Source organism: Salmo salar, chromosome ssa08, assembly GCF_905237065.1.
Source record: "Salmo salar chromosome ssa08, Ssal_v3.1, whole genome shotgun sequence".
NCBI classification, from domain to species: domain Eukaryota; kingdom Metazoa; phylum Chordata; class Actinopteri; order Salmoniformes; family Salmonidae; genus Salmo; species Salmo salar.
Genome location: NC_059449.1, coordinates 10,301,616 through 10,314,083, shown reverse-complemented (window position 1 = coordinate 10,314,083; position 12,468 = coordinate 10,301,616). Strand labels below are relative to the sequence as shown.

The window sequence follows — 12,468 nt, the reverse complement described above, 5'->3', positions numbered from 1 at the left end:
TCTCTTTCTTGTTCCCTTCTGCTTCCGCTCCTCTAAGAAATAAAGATTTCAGACATAGGTAAGCCTCAGTAACAATATAACCATGTACCACAGATCCATACCAGTCTTGTTTCCCTCTCTCTCTCTGTCCCTTGTGTAAACCCTAGTGGCAGCTTGTCCATAGAATACAGTCGCTCTCTTTATATAAAGGCTTTGGAGGGATTTCAGAATCATTCTAGCGGATTGGCCGACATCAGCTCTCGGCGAATCGGACTCCTTTATCTGCCTACAAACCCGCTGGAACCATCCAGAACCCCCTAGTCATTTGTGAAGCACATTGTAAAAGACAACTTAACACTTTTATAAAAACGCTAACTAGCAACAACAACAAAAAAACGCTAACTAGCAAAATGTTTTGAGGGGTCTGTTTTCAACTCAATACTTTTCTATTGTACGGTTGGGGCCCTTTGACAAAGAGGAGTGAGGACAAGACCCGGGGTCAAGTCTAGATGGAGAGGAGAGGAAGAACTATGGTGGTGCTCAGAGGAGAGAGAAGAGGAGAGGAGGAACTATGGTGGTGCTCAGAGGAGAGAGAAGAGGAGAGGAGGAACTACGGTGGTGCTCAGAGGAGAGAGAAGAGGAGAGGAGGAACTACGGTGGTGCTCAGAGGAGAGAGAAGAGGAGAGGAGGAACTACGGTGGTGCTCAGAGGAGAGAGAAGAGGAGAGGAGGAACTATGGTGGTGCTCAGAGGAGAGAGAAGAGGAGAGGAGGAACTACGGTGGTGCTCAGAGGAGAGAGAAGAGGAGAGGAGGAACTATGGTGGTGCTCAGAGGAGAGAGAAGAGGAGAGGAGGAACTATGGTGGTGCTCAGAGGAGAGAGAAGAGGAGAGGAGGAACTATGGTGGTGCTCAGAGGAGAGAGAAGAGGAGAGGAGGAACTATGGTGGTGCTCAGAGGAGAGAGAAGAGGAGAGGAGGAACTATGGTGGTGCTCAGAGGAGAGAGAGGAGAGGAGAGGAGGAACTACGGTGGTGCTCAGAGGAGAGAGAAGAGGAGAGGAGGAACTACGGTGGTGCTCAGAGGAGAGAGAAGAGGAGAGGAGGAACTATGGTGGTGCTCAGAGGAGAGAGAAGAGGAGAGGAGGAACTACGGTGGTGCTCAGAGGTGCTCTCTCTGTCTTTGTCCCTGACTAGCGTTGGTTTGCACTAAATCAGGCCTATTCTTAATACGTCAGACGTCATGTGCTGTGCTGTCATCATAGGCTGATGGGGCCCCAGCAGCAAGGAGAAAGAGAGGGGTGGGATCTCTGGACAATGATCAGAGGAGATGAAGGACATTCCCTCATGATGATAATGTAGCCATGGGGAATAACTGTGACTGGAGATATCGTTTCAGTAATGGTGAAAATAGAAAGTCATGGAAAATAGAGAGTAACAGTAGTAGTGAAAATAGAAACTTGTCCCCAGCCCACTCTTTCATTCCTCAATACTTCAGGGTAACAATAATAATGTTCCATTATGAATTAATGGTGATGAATTAATAACCATTTTGGGGCCATTCATTTGCGAGGTGTCTAATGCATCACAGAGACTCCTTTAGTGTCAGACGCATTCATCCTAGGCCCTCACACACACACACACACACACACACACACACACACACGGTACAGACACACACACATACACCCAGACACATACACACACACACATGCATACACACACGGTACAGACACACATACACATACACATACACACGGTACAGACACACACACACGGTACAGACACACACACACAAACACAGTACAGACACACACACATACACCCAGACACATACACACACACACATGCATACACACACGGTACAGACACACATACACATACACATACACACGGTACAGACACACGGTACAGACACACATACACAGTACACACGGTACAGACACACGGTACAGACATACGGTACAGACACACACGGTACAGACACACATGGTACAGACGCACGGTACAGACACACACGGTACAGACACAGACACATACACACAGTACAGACACACGGTACAGACACACATGGTACAGACACATACACACAGTACAGACACACACGGTACAGACACACACACAGACACACACCCAGACGTCTCGCTCCATTTGGGAGTGTCATTAAGACTAGCGTTATTGATTCCCTTGCTCTGCTGAGCTTTGTAAACTGGAGAGACTATTGACCTCAAACCTCCTCAGAACCATTCTAATGAAGGATCCACGCCACACACAGTCAAGCACACACATTTGTTATCGTTCAATGATGTTTGTCTTTTGACCTTCAGCTTCTTATTATCTGTTTGCCTCTGTGTTTGCCTCTGTGTTTGCCTCTGTGTTTGCCTCTGTGTTTGCCTCTGTGTTTGCCTGTGTGTTTGCCTGTGTGTTTGCCTCTGTGTTTGCCTGTGTGTTTGCCTGTGTGTTTGCCTCTGTGTTTGCCTGTGTGTTTGCCTCTGTGTTTGCCTCCGTGTAAATCCTTCTTGTCTTTAGCCCCCAGTGACAAAGAAACAACTGCCTCGTCATATCTGTTAAAGAAATGTAAAGATTCACCTCAGTATAGAGGAATGGGGGTGTCTGTCTCCCCGTTTTTTTACTCCTGCCCGAAGCGACACTCTTTCGTAACCGTTCTCGCTCTGACTGAGTAATCGCTGACGACAGATTCATATTCAAAGCCAAGCTTCTGTGTTTGCTACTTTCCAGAATATTTTCCTGTCTCCTTTTACCTGCAAGTGAAGTGGGCACTAGGAGAACAGCGGAGTGTCAGTGAGAGAAAAGTGCAAAGACAGTCAAATGCTCCAAAAGTAGATTTCTCCAATGTTGAAAAAAAAAAATATTATTCTGTTTATCTTGGCTATATAACATATAGGCCTTTTTCCTCTCTCTCTCTCTCTCTCTCTCTCTCTCTCTCTCTCTCTCTCTCTCTCTATTTTTCTCTCTCAAGTTTCAATTTAAGAGCTTTATTAGCAGTGGAAACATATTTCTACATTGCCAAAGCAAGTGAAATAGATAATAAACAAAAGTGAAATAAACAATAATAATTTAACAGTAAACATTACACTCACAAAAGTTCCAAAAGAATAAAGACATTTCAAATGTCATATTATGTCTATGTACAGTGTCTTTCTCTGTATCTCTCGGTGTCTCTCCCTCTCGATCTCTCTAGCCATGAGTGTGTCATTAGAAACCGCCAGCCTGTCCTCGGCGTGAGGTGTCTGGGTCCTTCCCCCTATTTTAAGCCGTCCTAATTGACGCCCGTTGATCAGTTGTTGACTTTCATCAATCGCTACGGCAACCGCCGGCGCCCAGCTCACCAAGCGGGCGATGATGGAGCGTTTGTGACAGGTTACTGGGCATCATTAGGAGCGTGTAGTGATCGGCAGTCGCATCGCGTTAGGTTCACCCCGGCTGAGGCCATATGCCACTGTGGAACCGTGTGCCTCCTCCTCTAACACCTCTAGTATGATGTGCCACAGGCACAAAATGGACGCTGCCCTCTCATCTTCCCTCTGGTCTTTCACAACACGAATGCAGCAGCCTGAACCCCTCTGTCATTTTCAGTGTTCATTTGTGTTCATTTGTTTAGTTTCCTTGTTGGTGGTACGGTATCTTTATGTGAAGTGTGGCTGCAGTGTGAGTTCTGTAGTGTCGCAATCCACTGTCCCTAACTGTCAACTCTTCCTCCCCTTTGGTTTCCGTAGCAACAACCCGGCCCACCGGTACTACCTGGCGACGGACCCGGTAACGGGGCAGCTGTACGTGTCAGACACCAACTCGCGCCGTATCTACCGTCCCAAGGTCCTGACGGGCACCAAGGAGCTGATCCAGAACGGAGAGGTGGTGGCGGGTACTGGGGAGCAATGTCCCCCCTTCGACGAGGCACGCTGCGGGGACGGGGGCAAGGCCACAGAGGCCCTCCTCATGGGGCCCAAAGGTAGGGTGACAGAGGAATAAACACACACACACACACACTGCCACATGCTGAAAATTGGTACAGACAACAAAATGATTGACATAATACATTTACAGTGCCCTGTACAGAGAAACACACAACTACACAGGACATTGGTACAGACACCAACAAAAACGCGCACACACACACACACACACACACACACACACACACACACACACACACACACACACACACAGACACAGACACACACACACACACACACACACACACACACACACACACAGACACACACACACACAGACACACACACACACATATTATATGGTCTGGCATATAATTCATGCACAGGTCCCTGTAGAGAAAAACAGACCAGCCCTTGTTAAAAGGCTTTAGCACTCTTACCCCGCAAGCTTCCATCCCCATTATGCTACCATTATGCTACCATTATACTACCATTATGCTACCATTATGCTACCATTATGCTACCATTATGCTACCATTATACTATCATTATACTACCATTATGCTACCATTATGCTACCATTATGCTACCATTATGCTACCATTATGCTACCATTATGCTACCATTATACTATCATTATGCTACCATTATACTACCATTATTCTACCATTATACTACCATTATGCTAGCATTATACTACCATTATGCTACCATTATACTACCATGGCATTAGAACACAACCACACAGACTCAGACTGACAGAAACTTCCCACATACTCGCTTAGTATGGCCTCCAACACTCCGCTTCAGGCAATCTGTCAGTCTGTCTGTCCCGCCGCACCAGCCAGCCCCCATAAAACCTGTCTGTAACCCACAGGTGTGACTATCACACACACACCCCAGCGGTAATGAGGTGAGAGGTGGCTGAGCAGTAGCTGGGAGATTTTGGCAGGCACAAGCTTTTAGTCTAGATTTTAATGGAGAGAGCCTTTAGACACACACACACATTATCTCTCTCTCACACACACACACACACACATTATCTCTCTCTCACACACACACACACACACAGTTGCCTGTTAAACTGCAGTTAGAGAGCGAGTCGGAAGACCATTAGGAGGGCGGGAACGTGTGAGAGAGGGAAAGAGAGAGTAGAGAAATGCAAATAAATGTTAGCGAGCCGTCGCTAGCAGCAGATGGCTTAGAGAGAGAGAGGGATGGAGAGAAGAGAGAGCGAGAGTGTTTTCATTTCCAACATGCCGCCTCTCAGCCTTGCCACTCCTCTCCTATTCTCCCTTCTTTTCATCCCACCCTCTCCACTCAGCATCTCTTATCACCTCCTCCCTCTCTTCTCTCCTCCTCTCTCTCTCTTCTCTCCTCCCTCCCTCTTCCTCCTCTCATTCCATCCTCCTCCTCTCTTCATCTGTCTCTCCTTTGATTAGCTTGCTGGTCATGGCGGAATGCGGCAGGGGTTTTTACACCCCTCCTCTCCCATCCCTCTTTCCCTTCACCTCCCCCTCCTCCCCCTCCCTACAGGATCAGCGGTGGAGCAGGTACACACACCGCCTCAGGAGAGCGGACCCTCAGATACACACACACACAGGAGAAAGGAGGGAGAGAAGTTGCTTTTAGCCGCTGTTGTCGCAACCATAGCAACAGTCTGTTTCTCATCCATTTGGATGTGAAGTGAAGATGAACTAACCCCCCTACTCCTCCCTCCCTCCTTCCATCCTTCCCTCCCTCCTTCCATCCTTCCCTCCCTCCTTCCATCCTTCCCTCCCACCAGAAACATGGGTCTTTTCTTCCCTTCCTCCTCTCTTCTAGGCTCTCGTCCCCAAAATAGAGACAGTTATTGGATTCACACATTTGATTTGATTCTGTTCTATTGTTCCTATTTTGGGGGGTTTTAAAATGCAGAGACGGCGCTGAAAATTGCTTATTTTCCCTCCTCCCTTCCTCTTTTGCCTTGTGAAATAATTCACTACTAGACATCAAAATGTGAATTATTCACCGGGTGTTTCCTTCTGCGGTGACCTGAAAAATGCCCAAGCCACACTCATACACACGAACACGTTGTACATACACAGGCTGGCAGGTGCTGTGTGTGCGCGCACATGCGTGTGCATGGGAGTGTGTATGTGCTTATAGTATGTCTGTGTGAATGTGTACTGAATGTGTACTGAATGTGTACTGAATGTGCACGTACACAGGTATGTGTACTGTACATCCAAATATCTCAGTCTCCATCTCTCTGCTTCTACTCCAGGTATTACGGTAGGTAAGAACGGGTACATCTACTTCTTACCTCTCATCACTTTCCCTCTCTGTCCCACTACTCCAGGTATTACGGTAGATAAGAACGGGTACATCTACTTCGTAGACGGGACCATGATCAGGAAGGTGGATCGTAACGGGATCATCTCCACCCTGTTGGGCTCCAACGACCTCACCTCAGCACGACCCCTGACCTGTGACACCAGCATGCACATCAGACAGGTGGGTCACATACACACAGGGACGTCCACCTGAACACAAACACACACCAAACCTCCAGTGTTTGCTGGACTCACTTTATCTTAATGGCGGCCCCGAGTCATCGTTCAGAGCCATACATATACAAACATGGTTCTATCACCCTTACTATATAAAGCATTTTGAAGCCATAAAAGTGCTAATTTGGCAATATACATTCAGTCCATATAGCCTCTTTGATGTAGACTGTAGTAGATGGTGTGGCTGGCTAGTATTGACAGGGGTGTTGTCTCATCTGAGAGAACCAGCCAGTGTGTGTTGTGTTCTCCCCTACTGAGTGGCAGTGCCCCCTATTAAAGGCCTAAAGCTCCCCCTGCTGGCCGCTCGCTATACCCCAAACCTGCCCCCAGTCAACCAACACAGCTGAACTCTGCCCTATGGCGTAGATTACAGTGCCAGGGTTGGGGACGATTCCATTTCAATTCAACCAATTCAGGAAGTAAACTGAAATTACATAACGAGAAAAAAAAGGTTTAACTATAAAACTTAAATATTAGCCTGGGTGTTTATTTGCTTAAATCACTGAAAACAACTGTTGCTTATTAGAGACAGGCTTTTATTTGAGTCTATTTCCTTAGTGCACACAGCTTTTGCTCATTTGCACATTTCCTGCACTAATGTGTTATCATTTACACACTCTGTCACGTTTCTTTTGTCTTATTATACCTAAAAAAAAAAAAAATAAATTTTCCTTGTGCATTTTCGTCGGTTCTGCCGATTTCTAGGGCTCTGTACTCTCGAAGCGCTTGACTGTTTTTGTGCTAGCCAGTTAGCTAGCAGTTCTCAGCTGTTAGCAGCCAATGGCTAGCAGTTTCTTCTTGGCGATATAAACTGATGATTGTCATAATTTTTCGAGTCATTACTGAATTATTCAATGTAACAAATCAAGCATTAAACCTTGAAAACAATTCATTTCGACCCGGCGTTTATTTGAAAGAGGCTTTTATTTGCTGAAATGTGTGCAGTTGCTCAGCTATTAAAAGGGACAGGTGATCATTTCAAACTCGGCATCTAATTGAGGTTTTACAGTTGTTCACTTCCTGAATTGCCAAATTGAAATGGAACTGACCCCAACCCCAAACAGCACTATGGCTCTCAGCCTCAGCTCTTGCTAAGGGCCAAATCCAACTCCAGGTATTTCAGGGTCCAGTTTGGATCTCACTTTATTGTTGATAGACAGGAATCATATGAGGATTAGGAGGGAATAGGATGTGTCAATCATAATACTGTTCCTGAAAGTGGCCTCCCCTATTGGAGGTTTTACTAGGCGCTTCTCCTGGATTATCCAATCAGAATGGGCTATTTTGAGCTTTAGGGAAGCACTGAAGTGGGTTATCTTGAGTGATAGGCTACTGATGGTGCTGTCTAGATGGTGGTAGTTTTGTTGATGTTTTATTGCCACACTGAGAGAGCCCAAGAGAATGTCAGTTTTCTGACTGAAAGTATATTGACAGTGTGCTGAACTAATGTGATGCATAACCAGTGTGGGCAAGTCAGGTATTTGTTGTGTTGTCTCTGAGTCCCCTGTGCCTTCCACTGCTAGCTAGATCAATGTGTGTGTGTGTGTGTGTGTGTGTGTGTGTGTGTGTGTGTGTGTGTGTGTGTGTGTGTGTGTGTGTGTGTGTGTGTGTGTGTGTGTGTGTGTGTGTGTGTGTGTGCGTGTGTGTGCGTGTGTGTCTGTGTAAGCCCTGAGCTACCCCTATATCAGTCCTCGCTACACCTCACTTCCTCCGATTCCCCGTCTCTCAAAACAGACAGAGACATCCCAGAGAGAGATTCACTCAGATCATTCTTCTCCATCTCTCCATCCCTCTCTTCCTTTCTTCTTTGGACTCACTCCTTCTCATCCTCTTCTCCTCTGCACGGTCACAATCACAGAGCGAGGGAGAGAGTCCCCAGTGACAAAGAGAAAGAGAAACACAGAGTTGAGTTATTCAGAGAGGAACATATATGCAGTACCCCATGGGTCTGGGGGGAAGAATGGGGAAGAGACACAGTGTAGCGCAGCCAGCCATGGAGGGAGAAGAAGTTTGTCTGCGTCTCAAATGGCACCTTATTCCCTACATAGTGCACCATTCAGGAAGCAGCCTGGGACTCAGTGGAGCAAAACAAACCGAAGACAGCTCTGTGTCAGTTTAAACAGGCAGCAGAAACACATCCACGCATTACACTGCAACTTCCAACCACTGTCACCTCAACATGGCGGGGGTATGAAATAAAATGTTCCCATACACATTACTGTACTCCCCTCCAAATCCTCAGTGCTTTCAAGGCTATACCACTCTCTCTCTCTCCAGCTCTCTCTCTCCAACTCTCTCTCTCCAGCTCTCTCTCTCCAACTCTCTCTCTCCAGCTCTCTCTCTCCAGCTCTCTCTCTCCAGCTCTCTCTCTCCAGCTCTCTCTCTCCAGCTCTCTCTCCAGCTCTCTCTCCAACTCTCTCTCTCCAGCTCTCTCTCTCCAACTCTCTCCAACTCTGTCTCTCCAACTCTCTCTCTCCAGCTCTCTAATAATTCTCTCAGCTCTCTCCAGCTCTCTCTCTCCAACTCTCTCTCTCCAGCTCTCTCTCCAGCTCTCTCTCCAACTCTCGCTCTCTCTCCAGCTCTCTCTCTCCAGCTCTCTCTCCAACTCTCTCTCAGTTCTCAGCTCTCTCCAGCTCTCTCTCTCCAACTCTCTCTTTCCAACTCTCTCTCCAGCTCTCTCTCTCCAGCTCTCTCTCTCCAGCTCTCTCTCTCCAGCTCTCTCTCTCCAACTCTCTCTCTCCAGCTCTCTCTCTCCAGGAGCTATGTTGAGAAGTTGACGATTGAACTCCGCTGTGCGCTGCAGTGGCAACCAACTGATGTGTTTGGGCATCTGAATAGACAGGAACGCTCTGTTGTCATTTCATTTTCCTCCACTTCCATTTCCACAGGGGGAAAAGCAGGGGTTAAGTATTTGTAGCACTTTGAGAGGCGAAGGAAGAAACACAGTCTGTCTTCCAGTCACTGCATGGTACCAAGTGCCCAAATAGTGGCTCTTTATAGTGCAGCTTTAGCCATGTATAATGCATGGTCTGTAACTGGCAAGGAAGCGCTTTCATGTGGTCGAGCTGAAGGCTAAAAGCGTCATTAGCGTTTAATGGTCCTCTGCTGAGGCGCTTAACCTGCCAGGTCACTCAGGGTCGGGGGTGGGGCGAAGACGACAGGTCCCTAACTACCGCTGTGCCCGGAGCTCTACAACACTAATGGTGCAGAAGTGTGTGTGTTTTGGGGGCTGGGGTCGGGCTGGGGGGCTGGAGTATGTGTGTGTGTGTGTGTGTGTGTTCTCTTCATATCATCTTTACCATCACATTTTGTCCGCCAGCGTACCCCGCTCCTCCACCGGGAGATGGAAAGAGGATGAGAGAGAGAAGTCTCGTTTAGACAATAAAACTTGAACATTTACGTCTCTCTTTCTCTCTCCTCTTTGTTTTGCCAGCAGAGAGTTGCTTCCCTCAGGCGATGAGGGAGCGCATCATTTCGCAGAGTGTGTGTCGGGGTGTGCGCGCGTGTGTGTGCGCGCGTGTGTGCATGCGTAAGTGAGTGTGGGCCTGCATGTGTGTGTGTGTGCGCACCTGTGTGTGTGTGTGTGTGTGTGTGTTTGTTTTAAAATGTAATAAATGACCCGGTGGATGATTTAAATTGAATCAGAGCGAAGCACACAATGTATAAGTCCTGAAAAGTAAAGGATCTTTCTTCATCAGTGTCACAGCCAGACGCTCAGAGAGGGGGGGGGGGGGGGTGCAAAGCAGCACTAGACTCACATCTCATCTGTTCTGTGTTGATTTGTTTGTTTCTGTCATCTTTACAGAACTCTGTTGATTTCTTTTTCTTCTCCTTTAAGTGGATGTAAAATGTTCAGTGTTTTTGGGGTCTGTCATGTCTTTTTGGTTATGTGTCGGACCACAGTAAGGCTAGCTGTCTCCCTTGGCGTCGGATAATGAGGATCCTAATAAATCGAATCTAATCTCTGCTCTGCTGTAGGTTCGTCTGGAGTGGCCCACAGCCCTGGCCATCAACCCCATGGATAATTCCATCTATGTCCTGGACAACAATGTGGTGCTGCAGATCACTGAGAACAGACAGGTGACCATCACACTCCCACATAGGAGCACTTCTATTACATACACAAATAGGTTCATGCTGGTAGTGGGAACAATGCATGATGGGTAAGGCGAAATAGGATGCACCGACACATTGGGGCTGAATAAGCCTTCGTCAAGATACCGGTCACCTCTTTGACTTGCGTTGTTGCTGTGTCCCAACAGGTGCGCATCGTGGCGGGACGTCCCATGCACTGCCAGGTGCCAGGTATAGAATACACGCTGGGCAAGCGGGCAGTGCAGACCATGCTGGAGGGAGCTGCTGCCATCGCCCTCTCCTACAGTGGCGTGCTCTACATCGCCGAGACGGATGAGAAGAAGATACACCGCATCCGCCAGGTGATATAGTATTGTAATATAGTACAATAATATGTCATGAGACGCAAACGAAGGGGGGAAAAAGAGCAAGAACAACGTACTGTTGTATTTGTCGTTCTTGCTGGCACTGCTTTTGCAGACGGCGCCTATTTTCAATATCTTTCAATGATTGTTATGTCATTGTTTTTACCCTCGTTGCACCGATTGTAAGTGGCTGTGGATTAGAGCATCTGCTAAGTGATTCAACTTTACATGTACATGTAGGTGTCCACGGACGGCGAGATCACACCCTTGGCCGGAGCTCTGTCCGACTGCGACTGCAAGAACGACGCCAACTGCGACTGCTACCAGACGGGCGACGGCTACGCCAAAGACGCCCGCCTCAACTCGCCCTCCTCGCTTGTCGTCTCGCCCGACGGTACGCTCTACGTGGCCGACCTGGGCAACATCCGCATCCGCGCCGTCCGCCGCAACCAACCGCCGTCGGGCTCCGCCGTTTCCGGCCCGGGCTCCTTCGAGGTGGCCTCGCCGTCGTCCCAGGAGCTCTACGTGTTTGATTCCAACGGAACCCACCAGTTCACCATGTCTCTCGTCACCGGTGACTACAAGTACAACTTCAGCTATAGCAACGAGGAGGACGTTACAGCGGTGACGGATAGTAGTGGCAACACCTTGAGGATCCGCCGCGACCCCAACCGGATGCCGGTGCGGATCGTTGCCCCGGACAACCAGGTGATCTGGCTGACAATCGGGACCAATGGCGGGTTGAAGACACTGACGGCCCAGGGACAAGAGCTGGTGCTGTTCACCTACCACGGCAACAGTGGGCTGCTCGCCACCAAGACCATACAGATAGGATGGACCACCTTCTATGAGTAAGTGGGACTTACTGACCAGCAAAGACCTCTTCCTGACTGACTGGCTGATTATCTGGCTGATTATCTGACTGACAAACTGACTGACTATCTGACTGACTGACTATCTGACTGACTGACTATCGGACTGACTGACTATCTGACTATCTGACTGACTGACTATCTGACTGACTGACTATCTGACTGACTATCTGACTGATAGACTGACTGACTATCTGACTGACTATCTGACTGACTGACTATCTGACTGACTATCTGACTGATAGACTGACTGACTATCTGACTGACTATCTGACTGACTATCAGACTGATAGACTGACTATCTGACATTTTTGACTATCTGACGGACTGACTATCTGACTGATAGTCAAAAATGTCAGATAGTCAGTCTATCAGTCAGATAGTCAGTCCGTCAGATAGTCAAAAATGTCAGATAGTCAGTCTATCTGACTGACTGACTATCTGGCTGATTATCTGGCTGATTATCTGACTGACAAACTGACTGACTATCTGACTGACTGACTGACTGACTATCTGACTGACTGACTGATAGACTATCTGACTGACTATCTGACTGACTAACTGACTGACTATCTGACTGACTATCTGACTGATAGACTGACTGACTATCTGACTGACTATCTGACTGACTGACTATCTGACTGATAGTCAAAATGTCAGATAGTCGTCTATCAGTCGATAGTCAGTCCGTCAGATAGTCAAAATGTCAGATAGTCA

The 12,468-nt window shown here is 47.8% G+C and overlaps 1 protein-coding gene across 14 annotated transcripts in view; it reads left to right on the top strand.

The window, feature by feature from the left end:
* The window catches only part of LOC106610060 (teneurin-3), a 435,054-nt gene that overhangs the window by 402,738 nt on the left and 19,848 nt on the right, over positions 1-12,468 (top strand). For 10 of the 14 annotated variants that reach the window (XM_014209180.2, XM_014209182.2, XM_014209187.2 and 7 more), the window contains 6 exons: positions 38-58; positions 3,712-3,944; positions 6,230-6,384; positions 10,419-10,520; positions 10,703-10,876; positions 11,120-11,730. In XM_014209180.2, the coding sequence (XP_014064655.1) occupies positions 38-58; positions 3,712-3,944; positions 6,230-6,384; positions 10,419-10,520; positions 10,703-10,876; positions 11,120-11,730 (1,296 nt within the window). The remainder of the gene's footprint in view (positions 1-37; positions 59-3,711; positions 3,945-6,229; positions 6,385-10,418; positions 10,521-10,702; positions 10,877-11,119; positions 11,731-12,468) is intronic. The other 4 variants (XM_014209183.2, XM_014209185.2, XM_014209191.2 and 1 more) reach the window with 1 other exon arrangement.